The 19,496-nt window shown below is 36.2% G+C and overlaps 1 protein-coding gene across 1 annotated transcript in view; it reads right to left on the bottom strand.

The window, feature by feature from the left end:
* Positions 1 to 19,496, bottom strand: part of LOC110591909 (fibroblast activation protein alpha) — a 73,117-nt gene that overhangs the window by 38,007 nt on the left and 15,614 nt on the right. The window contains exons 3-12 of the mRNA XM_021702890.2: positions 17,858 to 17,956; positions 16,823 to 16,917; positions 15,806 to 15,880; positions 14,258 to 14,310; positions 10,601 to 10,673; positions 9,803 to 9,923; positions 8,745 to 8,899; positions 6,619 to 6,722; positions 4,108 to 4,243; positions 847 to 891 (exon numbers count right to left, since the gene is read on the bottom strand). Of these exons, the coding sequence (XP_021558565.2) occupies positions 847 to 891; positions 4,108 to 4,243; positions 6,619 to 6,722; positions 8,745 to 8,899; positions 9,803 to 9,923; positions 10,601 to 10,673; positions 14,258 to 14,310; positions 15,806 to 15,880; positions 16,823 to 16,917; positions 17,858 to 17,956 (956 nt within the window). The remainder of the gene's footprint in view (positions 1 to 846; positions 892 to 4,107; positions 4,244 to 6,618; positions 6,723 to 8,744; positions 8,900 to 9,802; positions 9,924 to 10,600; positions 10,674 to 14,257; positions 14,311 to 15,805; positions 15,881 to 16,822; positions 16,918 to 17,857; positions 17,957 to 19,496) is intronic.

Below are 19,496 nucleotides of genomic sequence, written 5' to 3' on the forward strand. Positions count from 1 at the left end.
TTGTATCACGGGTTAGTGTGTTAAAGGCACTAAGAGTTTTCTTTTTCTTTGCATGTGCCACTCAGAGAAACTGTGTGTGTGTGTGTGTGGTGTGTGTGTGTGTGTGTTTAAATCCAAATACTAGTTGAATTCAATATGCTTGAAATAAGTGGCAGCATCCACACAACATTCACTTATTCTCTGTCCTATTGTGTATTCTTCATGGGACATTAGACACAATTTATAATTTTGTAAAACATGATTTTTTTACACTAAAAATTCTCACAAATTACTGAATAAACCTATCCCCCAAATTCTACATATAAGTGATCAAAAACCATAACAAAACACACGTTTTCCTATTTGATACCACTTAAAGACTGGAAAAATATATAATTCATTTATTCATTTCAGTCTATATAAAATTTATTAAGAGGTAGGTTGTCTTTAAATGACTAAGAATACCAGTGTATTTGGTTCTTCTGGTTTCAAATGGTTAATAATTATTATTTTAAGCTGATCAGGAATTGTGATCCCTTTTGAAAAATAATCTTATTTTATTTGCTTAATAAGAATATTAACTATGAATATCAGAAAGTCAATTAAAAAGCTAAGGTTGGGACATGAGGAATATGATTTGTTCTCAACAGAATTTTAAATATATAGACATTAAAACTGTCTGGCACAAGATTGCTGAAAGGATCACTACCTTTGTGTGTAGTATTTTTTTTTACCTTGTTATTTTTTCTATGAAACAAGTAGTGTCAACAAGTAGTGTCGGTTTGGATACATTTGAAATAGGTCCTTTGATAGCTGAGAATCTGTCAAGTGACATTAAAATACAAGGAAAAGATAGCAAAATCATACTCCACCAGCCCATCCAGTTCTGCTTTCTTCTATATGCTCCTGGGTCTAAAAGAAAGAAAGACCACATCAAGCATACTATTAGGAGAACAGTTTTTTCTAGATATGACCTGGGCATTTGAACCAGTTAAGCTGTTTACTCAAACTGTACTATTGTAATTGAGTAACTTCACACTTGAGTTTCAGATGACCATATGCACAACCTTATACATCAGCCCTATGGCATACACATGAGTAATGAGTAATCTAAGAGCTGGCTCTTATTGCCAACTTTTAAGAATCCTGGTTTAATTTTCCATGAGGCGGTGCCTGGAATTATTACATCTACGGAAGCCTAGCACAGCCCCTAAGCACTTGGTGTCATGTAGTTTAAAAAGGCATTTCACAGTGGAGTTTAGGTTAATTTTTTTCTTTTCTCCATCTTATTAAGTAGGTAGGAATCTTAAAATGTGCACTGGATCTTATTTTGATGCCTATTTTTGCATAAGGCAACCAATCACTTATTGAACAAAATTTAGTAAGCCTAAAAGGATGAATAAGCTTTCCTAGACAAATAATTAGAGAAAGAACATTCTAGGTGAAATGAACAACACAGAGACCAGGCCAGCTTAGTAGACCACAGGCGTAGTTCACTATGGCTGAGGGGAGGGTGACTACTGAAAAGAGTTGAAGATGAGGAAAGATGCAGGGGTATCAGAAAGATCCTGGAGAAACTCTAATGCCGCCCTCGGAAGTTTGGACTCCCCCTCTGGGTAAATCCTTTGAAGGATTTCAAAATCACAGTTTGGAAAATATAATTGCAAATATGATACAGAGAATGGATTAGAAGTGAGTAAGATAGAAGGAGGCAGAGAGATCAACTGGAAGGCTATTGTAGTTTGGAAAAAAGATGATAAAAGCCTGCATCTAGGTATTGATATTAAGGGTGGACCAGAGAAGATGTAGCCGGAGATACTTAAAAGTTCAAATCATCAGAATAAAGTTGAGGGGCAAATGGTAACCAAAACCTCTGGTATAGATGAAAATCACCTAAAGAGTAAGTTGAGAGTTGTGGCAAAGACTGTAAGATTATCAGCAATCTTTTGCTGATGTCTTTTTGCTCGGACTAGCCAGGCTCCATTGATTAGGATGTGGTCATGTGATAAGTTCTAACCAATGATGTGTGAGCAGAAGTGACTCATTCCACTTCTAGGCCTAACCTATAAAAAAACCTCTTGAGCATGATCCTCCATTCCCTTTTCCATCCCCCAGCTGGATGTTGGTGGTCAGGTTTGAATGACTTTGGACTAGCCTTGGAAGTCACTAGATAAGACAGCAGAAATGCCATCAACCTGAGCACTCCATCTCCCACCCTCACCATTCCCCACTCACCTGGACTCACTAGTAGGTAGTTACATGAATGTGCAAAACGTTTCTATTGTCTTAACCCACTGAATTACTGGAAGGGTTTTATTGTTGTTATAGCAGTTAGCCTATCTTGCAAATACATTAATTTGGAGAATAATAAGATCTCTAGAGAACAGAAAAAGAAGAGCTGGAAACAAAAGGAACAGCCAGTGAAGAAGAAAGAGAACCATGAGTGAGGGTACTGTCATAAAAAGCAAGGGAATAATAAATCTTAGGCACAGCTTTGTTACTCAACACTTTGTCGTTCTTAAATTTGAAAATGTGTTCCATGTACTTATCAAGTTATTTTGAAACTGGGGTTGTTTTGAAATCCTAAGGTTAATTAAACCTGGTATTTTAAATTTAATCACTGTTTTGGGCCATTAAACTAAAGCTTATATTCCAAGGAATTCCACATCTCCTCGAATAAGCATCTTATATATTCTGTCAGTTTGGATTAAAGTTGTCCCTGATTTTGATAAATTAGAATTTCAGATTCCAACGCAATTGCCGTTTTTAAATTCCTTTTTTTTTTGAGAACTAAAAATTGTGTCTAAATGACCGATCTTACAGTTTTAAACTAATAAAATTAAAGCAACAATTCCTCATACCTAGCTTCAATAAAAACAGTCAAGATATAGTCCTCCAAAGCTGATTTATCACATGAATGGTTTCTAATTAACTGCCACAATCAAGTTTATTCTTTTCTTCCCCCCATGCTACTGCATTAAAGCCAAAATCTTTCTGTTTTGTATATCAAAATATAAATAAGATAAAAATAAGCTTCTAGCATATTCCATCAAAATTAGTCAAGCTTCTTACAGAGTAGTGATTTAAAAAATATTTTTAGCCTGAGTAATGTTGACTATTATAGTCCTGATATATTTCCAAATAGATTCATATGACTCTTTTCTTGCAAAACATAGTGTCCTAATTTCGAGATGGAATTTAGTGATTTACTTTGATTGCTCTGTGTTTTTTTTTCTTACTTTATAAAATAGGTTTATTCTATATTTGGTTTAATGAAACATGTCTTCATAATTAGAAGTCTTATGAAATGTATCCATCAAATTTCATATTTAAAGAAAACATTTTGTATTTCTTAGTCTCTAATATGAGTACTTCTGAACAGGCTCATTTTAAAGCTTTTAGATTGCTGAAGTACTTGTCTAACTCATTAATTAAACAGATTATGTTTCATTTGAACAATAGAAACAATTAAAACTCAACAATAAATCTGTGCCTAATTTTCAAGTTTTTTTCTCCCCAAAATTAACACAGTATAAGGTACTCTCAAGGTAACAAGAGAGCAAGATAATTTGATCTGATATTTCATGTCATATTCTCAATTATCTACTGTTAATTTTAAAATGGGAATATTTGGCTTTCTTTTGATAATATCCATTTCCTTTGAAATTTTTATTTTTCAATTTTGACACTGAATAGAACATAGCACCATTTGCATTTTCTCTGTGCTTTTTTTTTTTTAAATAGAACACATTTATTTCCATAATAGACCCATCTTATCTTTTCATCCTCCTTATTTTGGGTTTTTTGACTGCCATTCGTACCATCTCAAAAGGATAGATTTCCATCCTAACTCAGAACCAGATGCCTTATTTCTCCAATGTTACATTGTTTCAGTTAGTCTTTTTCTCTACACAGTACCTGTGCTGAAGTCATTCAAGAAAACAAGGGTATCTTACTTATTTAATAAAAATAAAGGACTGTGAAGAAAGAGGGGTTTTTGTTGCAAAGCAATCAAGAGTTGAATGCGGTAATTCTGGCCTTATAATACAAAATGTTAGCTACAGGTAAGTCTCCCCTCATGTACTTTCATCTTCAGGCATATACCTCTGTGGTTTTAATATAACCTACCTTTGGACAATCCCATGTCTGCCAGCCTTCCCTAAAATCACATATAGACAGAACTGAAACGTTCTGGATTCTTTTTAGCCACTGCAAACATATTCGTTCATCAGTAACCCACGTGAGCCAACTGAAATAATAATCACTGCAAATAGAGCAAAACAGAGAGTCACAACCATAAACCAGTATCACATCAAATAATTTAAGTTCTGTTTTCTAAAGGATGTATTTTATTACTATAAAATATTTATTCCATCGATAAGGAAGGTAAAGCTTTCCTTCCCTACAGAGAAAGAAGGCTTAAATGTATCTGCTGAATATTATTTTATTATTTATTTATTTATTTATTTATTTATTTATTTATTTATTTATTTATATTTATTTTTGAGAGAGAGAGTGCAAGTGAACCCAGGGCAGGGGAAGAGGTAGAGGGAGAGGAAGGGAGAGAATCTTAAGCAGGCTCCACGCCCAGTGCAGAGCTCGATGTGGGGCTCCATATCAAGACCCCGAGATCATGACCTAAGCCAAAATCGAGTCAGATGCATAACCGACTGAACCACCCAGGCGCCCCATACTTGCTGACTTTTAAAGAATATCTATAAGAGAGCTCATTCATCTGAACGGGATTATTTTATGCTTGAGTTTTCTCCTCATTTTGGATTTGTACATCTTAAGAAACATTTTAAGACATGAGGCCAAAGCTATTGGTCAATCTAGAGGGGAAAAGCATTAAACTGATGATTTTTCACAGGTAAACTCAAGTTTTCAATTTTTAACTAGCTGAGAGAGAGCCAAGTGTGCTAAATGCCCATCTTTCTCTCCAGGCAGGTTTGTGTTGGAAGCCGAGTTTTAACGGTGACCATGATCAGGGATTGAAATTCAGGTTTACTATAATAATCAGAGGTGATGTATACTAAGTAACTCAAATGATGCTTGGCACGTAGTTGGTGTCAATGAATGGCAGCAATTATTACTTGGCTCTGAGGATGAAGCCTCAGAGAGAGAACATCGATGTAAATAAACCACAGAATTTTGGACATTGATGTAAAAGCAATCCCAGAACTGGAAGGGTCTCTGGCTCAGATTCTGGTTTTACCTCCTACTAGTTGTCCTATTTAAGGCTACTTACTTAACATATCTGTGCCTCCGTTTCTATATAAAATGGGAATAATAATATTACCAAATTTAAAGCTTGCTACAAAATTTGTTGAGAGTGCTTAAAGTTCTTGAGAATTCTGTCTGCTCTGTGGTAAGTGCCGAGAAAAGGTTAGCTCTTACTATTAAACTGTTAGTATTTTATAGACGCCCCAACAAGCCTCTTGACTCCTTCTACAGTACCCTTTCTATCATTCCATTTGCCTCCTCAGGAGAATGACACTTCAAAAGAAAAAAAGAAAGATGTATTTAGTCAAGTTTTCATCCACTAGATTGGGGTTGGGGGAGTAATGGATCATCCAAAAAAAATAAAGCCATTTAAAATTATCCATGAGTGGATTCACCTTGGCCGGGCCCAGCAGAGGCCTCTGCTGAGGTTCTTTTCCCTGGTCGTGATCAATCGCTTGGCCCTGGCTGACTCACCTTCATGGGGCAGCAGGAGAGAAGCCAAGGAGTGGCCTCCTGGGTTTGGGAAGTGGTAAGGAGGCCCACCATGCAGGGCGTAGGGGACTTCTTACCTTTATCCAGAGGACTGATGGAGGGCTGGAGGGTTGCTATTATCAGGGCTAATCAGCCAGGATCTACATAGGGCACCATGCTGGGGAAGTGAGACTGCTTCATGTCCCTGTCTACCTATAGTTAACTCCAAACAGATAATTGGACAACCAGATAATTGCGGATAGACTGCATCCTAGTTAAAAAAAAGAAAATGCTAATATTTGGAGAGGGTTGGCTTATCTTCTCTTGTTTGTCATGCATATGTGATCAAGCATGACGTATAAACCCTGGGTTGGAGAGAAAGTAGACCAGAGTTGAGAGAAGCCATGCTGAGAACACATAGGAATTTTACTATTTGCCTACTGATCCCAAGTTTACATTCACACATCTGAGGGAATTATCACTCAGATTGATCACTATGATCATCTTTGTATGTGCGAAAGAGGCTAGTATTTTAAAATCGATTTAAGAAATGTATTTGTGATTTTTTAATTTGGTTATGTATTTGGGTTTGCATGCCAATTTTATTTATTTGTTTTTGCTTCGAGTATACACATCATAAATTCACTAGAAAGGAAGTGCAAATCCCAGTTAAGAAATTTCAGTGTTAGGGGCTCCTGGGTGGCTCAGTCGGTTAAGCGTCTGCCTTCGGCTCAGGTCATGATTCCAGGGTCCTGGGATCGAGCCCCGTGTGGGGCTCTCTGCTCAGCAGGGAGCCTGCTTCTCCCTCCCCCTCTACAGATCCCCCTGCTTGTGCTCTCTCTCCTCTCTCTCGCTGTCAAATAAATAAATAAAATCTTTGAAAAAAGAGAGAAATTTCATTGTTAAAATTCAGTGGAAGGTAGGAAGCAGCTGAGCTTACTATACCTTGATGCTATCATTGCTGGAACTGGCACTTCTCTGGGACCTACATGCTCAGGAGAAGTGGTATCAATAATAAATAACCGAACAACAGGATTCTTAGCTCCAGCCTGCCAAAAAATTGGAGATATATAAGCTCATAAAATTCTAATGATCACCAACATATTAAAGACACTTTAGGAATTTAGGCATATTTTTATAAGCTAGTGATATTAAGTATATTACTATTGAAAACATTCTAATTATAACATGACCAGGAATCTCATTTCAATTTTACTTGCAGAACAATTACAAATATTGTGTCAACCAGAGTGAAAAACACATATTTTAAGTGATTAATGAGGGAGCTTTGATTCATAGGGAAAAAAATATTTTGGATATGAGAATGCAGTTCTATAATTGATATTCTCTTTTCTGACTTTCAAAACAGGTATTTCCTATTATTATTATTAGGATAAGTATAATAATCATTTCTCCATGTGCTAGAGGGAGTGTAGAGGGGAGGAGAGTGTAAAGAATAAATAATGAAAGATACTTTTTGCTTTGTACCTTGTAATTTGGTCTAGGACAATCATCACTCAATCTCCTAGCTGGTTACATTACTACTGTTATCATCCCCCCCCCCAAATTAGGGAAATGTCACCTCCAAATAAAGTGCCCATGGAATTTGCACTTTTCTTGTTTTGTACTTTCTGTGCTATTATACACCCTAAATGTACATGACAGTGTAGTTCACACCCAGACAGCTTCTTAGAGTTCCTGTTATTTTAACACAGAAAAAGAGAGTCTTATAATTGTTAAACAATTTAAGTCCACAAAGTTTAGGTTCACAGCCTTAAATGACTCCATGCTGTTTGGATTTATCTAAAGAACTGTCCAGGCCCTCCTCTGACCTGTTTCCCTATGAGGTTTAGCTGGGACTTTTGGCTTCTTTCAAGTTGTCTCACCTCTCGGTCTGATGTCAGATGTTTCAACAACTTCGGTCTTCAAGAAAACATGAAAATTTGGGTCCCAACTTCTCAGCCAGTGTCAGTTAGTCCTCAGTTATGGGTTCCTCCTCTCTTCTTTCTCCCTTACACCCTCTTAAAGACCCAAGTTCTTTCACATCTCGGGTCCCAAGTACCACACCTCTCGCTTCCAAATATCTCCAGCTTTCAGACTTTATACCCAGCCATTGAGGGGTCTCCTCCCTAAACATGCTTCTCCTATCCACTGCCTTTTCTCATATGACTTCTAACATAAATTTTAGACTATCTGCTATTTCTATTTCTCTTACCACAACCACCTAGACTTGCATCAAAAGCCACTTGTGTGTATGCACATCTGTCCATCTTTGTCACATATAGGGACCCACTGGATCCATCCATAACAGTGCTCTCTTTGGCAAGTAAACACTATAGTGACTAAAGAACAAAGAACTATTTTCTAAAGGCACTTCCACTCCTTGTGAGAGAGGAGGATTTATGATTTGATCCCTTTTCAGATTTTTGTCTGAATCAAATTGGGATATGGTGCTTCTCCACTGTGATCTTGCTGTTCTCCCATTACAGACACGGAAGCCCTCTCTTCAGACATGGGACTGAATGAAAAGTGTGTACACTGAGAATTCTAGGATGGTTATACAAGAAACTTTGGGCTCACTCCATGTCTAATTTCCTCAAGGAAGAAACTAGGCTTACAAACTTAACCTACCTTGTATGTCCAGAAAAGATCATAACTCATGCCTGCTTCTACCTGACAGGAACATCAAGTTCAACATTTGTATTTTCCATTCTAGTTTGCATTTACATGAGAATTCAAGAGGGAATTGCAAAACAGAACTTTACCCTGAATTTGGAGCATGAAATATGAAAAATTAAAATTAAGTTAAGCTTGTTTTTCCTCCATAATCTAGACCATATGTTTTTCAAAGATTCTGCGATGGATTTTGCAAAGACTACTTCATCCAGCACAACCAGATGTCCAAAGCAACAGATGTCCACATAAATAATAGAGCACATTACAATGTTTGCCTTACAATGCACAAGGATAAGAAGCTCTCCAAACTTGTTGATTCCACCTCTATTCATGGTATTGGTTGCTCATTTTGACACCGGAGAAATGGAAGCATCTGCTAAAAGTACTCAACATACCTTTGGGTATGGAATATTTATTGTTCTAGGATATTGTTCATCACCATAATAGGAATATGCAATAACTGGTATCTCTGTATCATTAAATTCTGCATATGCCAAAAATTTTCCATTAGGAGACCACCAGAGAGCATATTTTGTAGCAAGCATTTCCTCTGAAAGATAAATACAAGCATATTATTTACAATTATAACTTACTTTTAAGATCATTGTAAATGCTTCAGAATTCATTGTATTAGCCATTTATTGACTGAAATAATTTATTTAATGTGGATGTGACATGCCAAAATTTGGCTATTCAAAAAGACAATCTGAGTTTAAAGAAATAGTTTAACCGTATACCTCATATCAAACATCAATCAGTCTTCTTAGGAACTGATATTAAATCAGAAATGTAATTATTTAAGTAAAGTAATTAAATATTTCAACAATAAATAATTTTCCCCTTTGGGGCAGCTTCTGTTTTTTATAGTCACCTAAAGTAGCCCAAACAAGGGGAACGGTAATTATACTATAGAGTGACGTAAATGTTGGAAGTTGATTTTTCTCCTAGGAATATTAAAAAAAAAAACAACAACAACAGTTCAGTTATATATTTTTTAATAAAGGCAAAGACTACAAGACCTTTTAACGTCCAGGTGAGTCCTGGATCCTACATGACCTAGAAAGGGGACGCAATTCATGAAAGCATCAAAAACTAGGAATATTTCCCTGCAAAATTATGTAGACTGCTGTTTCGTTTTGGAAGAAGGCTTATTTCTCAAGAAAAAAGAAACCTGAGGAAATGTACTAACATAGCATCTAAGGGCCATATACTACTTGAAATATAAATTATTACTACCACTTCATAATGCTTATGAAAATAAACTCTCCCAGGCCGATTACTAGATTTTGCTCTTTCAGAACAGGCACACCCTGTTCCTAACCTGATTAACAGCTTTCAGAAATGCCACCATTCATCTCAGTAACATACCACTCATCTCCATTTTACTAAATATATGCAATTATTTTCAATTAAAAGCCTAAAACAGCAACAGTAGAAAAAGAATACAGCTTACCCTCATACACCCAGTCTGGGATTCCATTGAATATTTTATTTTCTTTTCCATTATATGTTATTTGAAAAGGTGGGTCTTCTGGTCTTTGTTTCAAATAGATATTGTTTTGATAGACATATGCCTAGAAGTGGTGGTAAGTTAGTTAATAAGGAGAATTCCATAAGAAATACAATGAAGTCTGTAAATTTGTATTAACTATTTACTTAATACCTGCAAAATGAGTGGTAATCCAGATGCAAAAAAGACTCATAACTAAAGTATCGTTTTAATAGGTCAAAAAACCAACCAACTCACATTAACATCAATTACGATTTTTAAAGTCTATATCAAATAAAACATGAAGTCTACTATTGTATTTGTTGTTTTATTACCCAAATAAATAATTGTGTATATTAACAGAAAGTCAAATAAATCTTTGAATATTAATAGCTAGCCAGATCTAATCTTTATTTAGAGTCCTTAAATAAGAGCTTGGACAAAATTTCATGTTGTCTGAAGCTAGTCTGGGAAACTTGTGAAAACCATATTTTTCCTCAGCTTTCTGGCACAAAGCATTCTGGCTGAGTATGAGGATAAAGTTTTTGACTGCGATATTTAAAGAAGTCTATCCATGAGCTTGAGATTTTGCGGAATTCTCAGATGAGTTTCAATTTATCAAAACTCTTCCCGTTTTTAACCACTAAAATAGTCATGAATTTTTTTTTTTCCTTTCAGGCAGGGAAATTTAACAAAGGCCAAAATCAAATGGCTCCTCTTTTATTTAAATGATTAAACACTTCTATAATTTAAACACTTAACTAATTTACTCCCAACAGGCGACCAGCATAAATACTGAATTGGATGAGGAAGCTCATTTCTTCTTATAAACTCTCTAGAAGGAAAAAAAAAAGAAAGAAAAAATAATAATAAACCTTTGCTGTTCAATGAAAAAAACATCTTTGTAAACAGAAAAAAGTAAACCACAACAATGAAGAATCATCCTCTGCTTCTTCAAACCTAACAGAAAAAATGTGGTAACAACAGCACTAGACACATTGAGTAGTAGTTAGGGTTCTTTTTTTTTTTTTTTTAAGATTTATTTATTTATTTGAGAGAGAGCACATGAGAGGGGGGAGGGTCAGAGGGAGAAGCAGGCTCCCTGCCGAGCAGGGAGCCCGACGCGGGACTCGATCCCGGGACTCCAGGATCATGACCTGAGCCGAAGGCAGTCGCCCAACCGAATGAGCCACCCAGGCGCCCGAGTAGTAGTTAGGGTTCTTTACTAGTTACTTAAGTCACTTAACTTCTCCGCATCTCAGTTTTCTGACCTTTATAGTGAGGTGAATTAAAGATTTATTAAAGATTTTTAGGCTGCAAAAGGGGGGCCATCTCTAGAAATTATCTAAGGAATTCCCTCGTTTTATAAAAAAGGAACATGAGGTTAAAGAGATATGACTTTTTAAAATCACAGTGCTGGTTCTTGGCAGACCCCTAACTAAACTCAAGTCTCTTAACCCTCAGGACTATAAGATTTATACACATCAGGCTGAGATGGTCGATGAAGTGCCTTCCAGCTCTCAAATGCTATAATTGTGCTCAAGTTTAATATGTACTCTTCCACATTCTCATTTACAACCCCCATCTCTGTGAATGCATATGCATTTCAAATTTTTGAAAATAAGATGCCATTTGACAATCTCCCCAGGGATCTGACTTGAAATCAGAAAAGGAAAGGAACATCTGATCTCAAGCTAAACTGAAAAACAGATCATACACTGGGCAGTATGCCTTAAGCTTGCAAAGTTCTCCACCCATGGGGAAATTTCAAATATCTTATTGGGCCAAAATCTCACTTTGATGCCTAGAGTCACCCTGCAAATACTCAGTTGACTAACTTGCACTGTGGAGCCTTTGTGGTTCTATAGCAAGAAAGTGTTCAGATTTTTATAAGTGCTAAAGAGTCATAGGATGCCGTGCTTAAGTTTTGACTATGATCTTCTTAAAGATTGCATCAATGGTTTTGTTAGGAATGCTTTTGTAGAGACACAAAACCAGACCTGCCTCCAATGTACAAATTGGGGAGCCTGAAGAAAGACCCTTTGGCTTCCCCTTCCGAAAACTAACTTCAACCTGCATCTAACATATGCCTGACATTTCTACTTTTCTCTTTCTTTTAAAGTTTGGACACCCGTGAAGCCTTGACTTCTTTGGTCATGCAGCCTGAGGCCCAGCAAACCGTGAGGGAACATGGGCAGGTCAGTTTTGACTGGGGAAAGAGTAATGCCCCTGGAAAAGAGAGACCATTGGTGCTGCAATGAGAATCTTGCCTGCCAGAGGACAGTTTATGAGCAGCAGGCTCCAGGAAGGGCCAGAATATATTAAAGGACACGAGGGCACAGGCAAAGGAATGATCCAGAAACAAAGACATTCTTCACCTGGTTACAGTTCTCTGTCAAGCCAGGGTTCATGCTACCTTTGACATTGTAACACTGTCTTAGGTTTCGATATGCTGTGGAATCATCTATACAGGCATGCAGACAGTGCCAAGCTGAAAATCTCAGCACACAGTCTCTTCATGACTGGCAAGTCACTGCAGCTGCCATTTTCTGTTTTCTAAATAACTAACACTATGAGAGAAAGTGGAGGAGGCTGCTTACAAAGGCTGTCATCTCCTCAGTACTCCTTCCCATGCTTGAAACCAGAAGCATCTTCACTTGCTCTGTGGTAGATTTTTATAGACTCTTCAGAGGCACATAGAAAACTTGGAATTAGTGGTATGTGGTCTTGCCTTGAATCTCAACATATTTGTCATCACTCACTTCCTAAATTATGCTATATTTACCTGACCAACAACAACAAAAAAACAATCTGGAAAATTAGATAGTTGTGCGTAGAAGAAAGAAAGAAGGGAAAGAAAGAAAGAAAGTGAGTAAGCAGTGGTATGACTAAATTCACTGCACAAAAGCTAGATATTTAAAATGATTCTGGTACATAAAGCTTATACAAGCCATAATTAAAATATTAGTATTGTCATCTTCTTTTGGAATGCTGTTTAATTTGTTGAACCTCAACATAGATAGGACGTGGAGAATTTCAAAATGATTAATAGAAAAATAAGGAAATGTTTAAAGCCTAAGAAATTGCGCTGAAAGAGTAAGGTTTTTACTTCACTAGTTTCAAGTTTTCTTGAGAGTAGGGTTAGTTCCTTGAGTTCATGTGTATCTATCTCTCCCATATATGCTTTTCACATAGTAGGTGTTCAATAAATACTTTTTGAATTTCGTGATGGTATGGATACAGACAAGAGAAAAACTCAGAGTACATTAGATGAGTTCAGATTCTACTTTATGTAGCAGTTCCTATTTTTTAATTTGACAGTTTAAGATCAGAGTTATTCTTTTCTGAACATTTAAAACAAGTAGATTTTTTTTTGAATTTTTGTGCTCTTGCTGGACAAAAGATGAAATAGACCATAAAATTTTCCAATGCCTCTTCAAGCCATATAATTATTTTTCCCTTTTACATAACAGCAATAGGATATCACATTAAGATGAGTAACTAAACCAATTCATTGTCCATACTTAGTCAGAGTGATTTTTCTAAACTATAAATCTGATTATGTCATTTCCCATTTAAAACCCTTCAGTGACTCCCTATTGTCATCAGAATGACATCTAAACTCTTCTTAATGGCTTCCTCATTATTATTTGGCCCCTGCTTCCTGGCCCTAGCTCCTTCCCAACCTTACACCACCTCTCACTAGTCAGCATGCCCTTCTCCAATTTTAACTCAACTGACCTACTTTGAGTTTCTGGAACACTCCATGCTCTCCCTTCCCTTTGGGCCTTTACATGTTATTCCTTTTGCCAGGAGTTCTTTCACTAGGTCATTTGCCTACCTACTCACTCTTTTTTTTTTTTTATTGCAAATATTTTGAATAGTTAAACATTACAAATAAATAAAGAAAATAATATAATAGAAGACAATTTATCTACAACCTAAATTTAAGAAATATTTACATTTTGCAATTTTAAAAACAATTAATTTTAAAATAATTAATGGAGTATGTGTTCAGGTACAACTAATATTGCATCTCCTTCCCTCTGCTTCCTTCCAATGAGGTAGCTACTCTCCTGAAAGTAGCATCTCATTCCCATTCCTGTGTTTGTACTGTTACTGCATATGTTTACTTCCATAAATGGTGTATTTATAATTTGGTGTTCTAAAGTAGGGAAAATAAAACTGCATTGTGCATAAAAACACAAAATATTAGTCAAATAAAAAGAGGTAAATATTCCATAACAGTATTTCCTTAAATTTCTTAAGTTTTATGGGTACACATACACTGTAAAGAAGTAAGAAACTAAGATCAGTAACAAGATAATGTAGTCTTAACTTCAAATTAGAATTTGGATTGAAAAACTATAATAGATGTAAGTAGTATGAATAAATAGACATGAAATCATGAAATTTTACCCATTATTGAGGTTGTAGATGTGATATGTTGCTGTGTAAGAGTATCTCCAAAGCTGTCAGAAAGAAGAGAGACGAAAACAAATTACAATTCTTAAAAAGCTTATGTTAATAATGTATAATCACAAATCATTCAACTCAAGATTCGGAATTATAAAAGGACAATTTTCACAAGGCACTAGGAAGGATATGTTTCAATTCCAAGAGAGTCTTCATTTAAAGAGTTTTACTGTGGACTTTTGTGCTGTTTGTCTAAGTTCCAGAACTAATCTCAGCAGTGATTCAACCCTCACTCCATAAAAAGCATATCCGAAGACATTTCTTAATATAAAAAGCTTTTCTTTGACACACTCTCTCCTAAGAATTTTCCCTTTATGCTTTACCTTGATTGAAGTGAAACCACTATGATCTCCATGGCAGTAAGGATTACCCTACACCTGTGTTCATTACAATGATACCCTCTAAAATTAGGTAAAGAATTTCATTCAACACAGAGTTTTGTTACAAAATGTTTGCCTTGTTCAAATATGATACTTTTAAAAAATAATAGAAATTGAAAAATAAGTAGAAACTATGTAGTTTATAATTCCTCCTGAAAAAAAAAAAAAAACCAACTGCTCTTTTTCTCATTAAGTATATTTATTCGGTGGTTAGTGAATTATACAAGTATTATTTTGGATTTTGTTTCTTAAAAGAGCTTTCAAACTCTTGGCAAAGAAACTCCAACTGGTTGAAACATGTCTTCCTAAAGATTGCTAGTGACCAGGACCTGGTCCATTGGAAAATAATCAGCAGACAGAACAGCTGGCGAGAGGAAAGATGAACTATTCATTCTGTATATTAAGAGAGTTTTACATCTCACATAGGATATGAAAAATGACAGTTAAAACGTTGCCTATCTAAAAGTAATTCCTAGAAGTTTAATTTGATAATAAATTCTTTTGCCTTCTTGCAAAAAATAATTATCTTCAAGTTATATAAGTAGAAAAAATAAGATAATTAACTTCCCTCTACAACTTCAATCAGGAACGGGAAATTAAGTAAGGGTAAGTGGTTATGGTTTGGTGGGGTACTCCCACTCCAGGCTTTTGAACACATAGATTTAAACCCTGGTCTACCACTGCCTGTATATTATCTTACTTGAACAAGTGAGTTAAATAAGCTACACCTTGATTTTCCCATTTTCAATAATAATAAACTTTCACAAAGTTAAAATGTGTGAGAATTAACTAATGGTTTATGAAGTCAAATAGCTTTAGAAATACAAGTATAGTTCTCCGATTTTTGATAAATATCAGCGTCCCAAAATGCAGCCCCCCCCCCCCCCCCAAGAAAGTAGTTTCTCCTACTGGGTGATAACCAGACAAGTACACCAAATTCTGAATTATTTGTATATGTTTCAGTTATGTTTTGGGGGCTCATCGAGAACCCACATTAACTTCTTGAATATTTAGATATAAAGATGTACTCTTGCTTCCTCTTACTTTTATAAGCCAAACTGTGGATTAGTAAGAGATATAGACAGATATACCCAGATTAAATAGTCCATACCTTTGAATAATCACTTTCTAGATATGCAAATTGCCGATCAGGTGATAAGCCATAATTTGAAGCATTCACACTTTTCTGAAATTATAAAGAAGTTGATTAGAATACAGAAAAAAAAAGAATACCCAGAGCCATGTAAATGTGTAGTTCTAAAAGGGTATCATATAACTGATATACTCCTACATACATATGCTTTCGATGCAATTTTTAAAAATGTTTACATGGTACTTACTGTATACAAAGAAATTTATTAAACACTATGGGAGGGAGATGTGAGAAATAGGACATACTCTGTGATTTCTAGAAGCTTAACATGTTAAACTTGAAAATAAGTAATGTATTGCAAGTTAGAAAGTTCTATTAAAGAGATATAAATACAGCATTGGAAAGCATTAAAAAAAGAAGTGTTTAAATCCAAATGAGAGGATCATTGATTGCACAGAGGAGGAGAGTATCATCTGAGCTTGATTTAAAACATTAGCCGGCTTTTGAGGGTGGAGAAAGCAGGAGGACCGAGAGCCCGGGAGATAGAACAGCATGCATCTACATTTCATAGCTCTTGTTTATTGAGCGTGTATTCCGTGTTAGGTGCCATCCTACCACATTCAAATGTTACATCACTTACCTCTTACAGTAACCCAGGGAGGGATTATTCTTCCTACTCTTTAGAGAGAGAAAATGAGGCACACCATGGCTGGCGTAGTGAGGAACCTTATGTAACTCTCCATAACTAGGGAGTTGACAGAACCCGGAGCCTCAGTTTGCCTCTTGTAAGGACTGAGTTCTTGACTCTTGTTTCTTGCTACACTTTTTCCACAGAGAAAGAAAGATGCTAGGCGATTGAGAGGAGGCAAGGGCAGTTGTCTAATGTGACTAGAAGAGAGAATTTGAGAATTTAGTGGGAGATGGAGCCAAGAAGGCAGATCAGGTCCAGATCAAGTGCTGAGTGTTTGGACTCTGGTCCTTGATCAGTGAAGAGATGGCAAAGTTTTGAGGAGGAGGATGTTGCTGGATACATACCATGGTGACATTACTCAAAATGGTATATGATTCTCCTGTTTCAATATTGTAATATACTATATCATTATCTGTAGACTGATGAAGATATTCTTGTCCTTTAAACAAGAAGGAAAACAAACTTGAAATGATCTCCCTTAATATAAAATACATTTATAAGAAAGAGAAACCTCTCTTATTTCACAGAATTACTTTGTTTTTCTTCCCTGTCCAGGACATTGCTTTGACAGATTTAAAATAATAAGTTTGACAATGGAAGGGAGGAAAGGATGCTCTTTTCCACTCTCCACAAAAATGCCATATTTACTAGTAGCTGCCCTATTACGACCAGTTCAGGGTGCTTGGGGATAAAATTTTCTCTGTGTTACAAAGAAGATAAACAAGTTTAAAATGGTATGTTTGTTTTGCAATAAAAAAAATACTTTACATTTAGGCTGTGTTTGATTTAGTTTAAAACCCATTTGATGTGCATTTTATTTTTTAAAGAGAAAAATTAAAATATTCAGATTTGTTTAGTTGTACTTAGATATAAACTATAAAGTCATAAACAACTTAGTTGACCTTACTATTTGTTTGATTAGACTTATTTGACAACATCCTATTTTGGAAACTTATATGAAAATACCAATTTTGTGGCCCGGGAAAGACGTTTTATCAGGGTGGGATTTGTCCATTTCTCAGATTATCCAGATTGACAATGGAATTTCTCTTTTGGTAAAATTCTTATGACCTCTCTTAAATAGGTGCATATCTCCCATTCTGAAGAACCATACAACATACTCAGATTATTCTAGCAATGTACTCTCAACTTTTACTTTCTTGCTGAAACTCCAACTGGCATCATTACTGTTGGGTAAATGCAGTCCAAATGGTTCTGTCAAAGGTGCTTTGGTGGCCATTTGACTTATCTAAATAATTGCTCTTTCTTTCCATTTCAATGGATATGGCTTCGGTTACCATAGAGATGTGTTGGCACTAAAAATAAAAACAACACATATTTTTTTAAAACCCCAAAAGGTAAAGAAATAGTTCACTTACCTGAAATCCAGTTTGGGAAAAATGTTTTATAGGTAAATGTCCCATTTAAAATATCCTTCAGTGTGAGTGCTCTTGTTGTACTTCCTTCAGAGTCATGAACTTTGGGAGAAATGAAAAACATTATTACAAAAAAGATGATTAACAACTTAAATAAATCCTGAGCCTGTCTCTCATCTGTTCTGTCTCATGTCATGAAAAAGACCTGTCCAGGCACCTGGGTGGCTCAGTGGGTTGAGCTACCGACCCTTGGTTTCAGCTCAGGTCATGTTCTCAGGGTTGTGAGATCGAGCCCCAGGTGGGACTCTATGCTGAGTGTGAAGCCTGCGTAAGATTCTCTCTGTCCCTCTCTCTCTGCCCCTCCCCCTTGCATGTGTGTGCCCTCTCTCTCTCTTTCTCAAAACAACAAAGAAAAGAAAAGACTTGCCATTGCTAAACACTTGTTTAACTTCTGTCTTAAGATCTGTGTTATCTCCTTAATAGATAGGCTAATGAAGGCCTGGAGAGGCAGTTTGCTTGCCTGGAAGAAGTATGATGGTGTCCAGGAGCAGCCAGGATGCTATTCAGGCAATGCAGAGTTGTCAGAGAGATGAGATGATGATCCAACAACTCTAGACCTTGCAAAGCTGGCATTGCAGACTAACCTAAAAACCTAGTCTTTTAAGCAGTTCATTGCATTTTGTCATAGATGCTTGGCTTGGGTTACTACTGGTTTATCAACGACATATTTTAGCATCCCCTTTGGTCAGAAGCGATCAGCCCAAATCTTTACCTTCAGACATCTCAAGAGAGGAGACATTAATGAACCTAGATAATTTCTTATCCTGACTGGGATTTTTATAAAGAGAAAGTGGGCCAGAACCCCCCCCCCCACAAAAGCTATATCATCTATGCAGATGATCTTAAAAATTCCAGAAGTAGAGTTTTGCCATATAAAGCCTCACCTAAGGTAGCTCACAGACCACAAGCAAATTTCACCTATATTTGAATCTTCCAAAACAATTGTGTTTTTCAAACATGACTCTATTCTCAGAACACATTCATTATAGAGCTCCTAAACAGTCAGATACGCCAGATGGATAGTATGGCAACCAACTTCCAATCCTCCTTCATATCCATATTGCCATTCTCCATCCCTCCCACCCTACCTCTTCTCCAGGCCATCACTTACAGAACCAAAACTTAGAAAAATGTCCTATACCTTGAATAGCATTTGTGAATCTGGTATTTGCCCATGCAAAAATAAAACTGTTGAAGATGAGAGCTATAACTTTATCCTCCTGCTAAACTCTCTCATAGTTTTCCATAACTCTTGAGACAAAGACCAAAAATGTTTGTCTGACCTGTAGGCCCTAGCTGGTCTGGGATGGCCCTCCTGGCTCTTCTTGCCTCTCTCTCATTACTTTTTAGATTCCAAACATACAGGGTTTTCTGTTATTCAGATACTCATTTCTTTCTCCAGGGCTTCTCCTTTTTCCATCTTCTCCCCTCTCATTGCTTCTCTTCAGGCTCTAATGCTTAATATAAAAGACACTCCTCTGGGAAACCCCTTCTGACCCCCTCGTTTAGATCTGGTTCCCTTATTATACATTACCACAAACCACATTCTTTTTTAAAAAAGGCATTTGCCTTGATTCGCAAT

Source organism: Neomonachus schauinslandi, chromosome 3 (genome assembly GCF_002201575.2).
Source record: "Neomonachus schauinslandi chromosome 3, ASM220157v2, whole genome shotgun sequence".
NCBI lineage: Eukaryota > Metazoa > Chordata > Mammalia > Carnivora > Phocidae > Neomonachus > Neomonachus schauinslandi.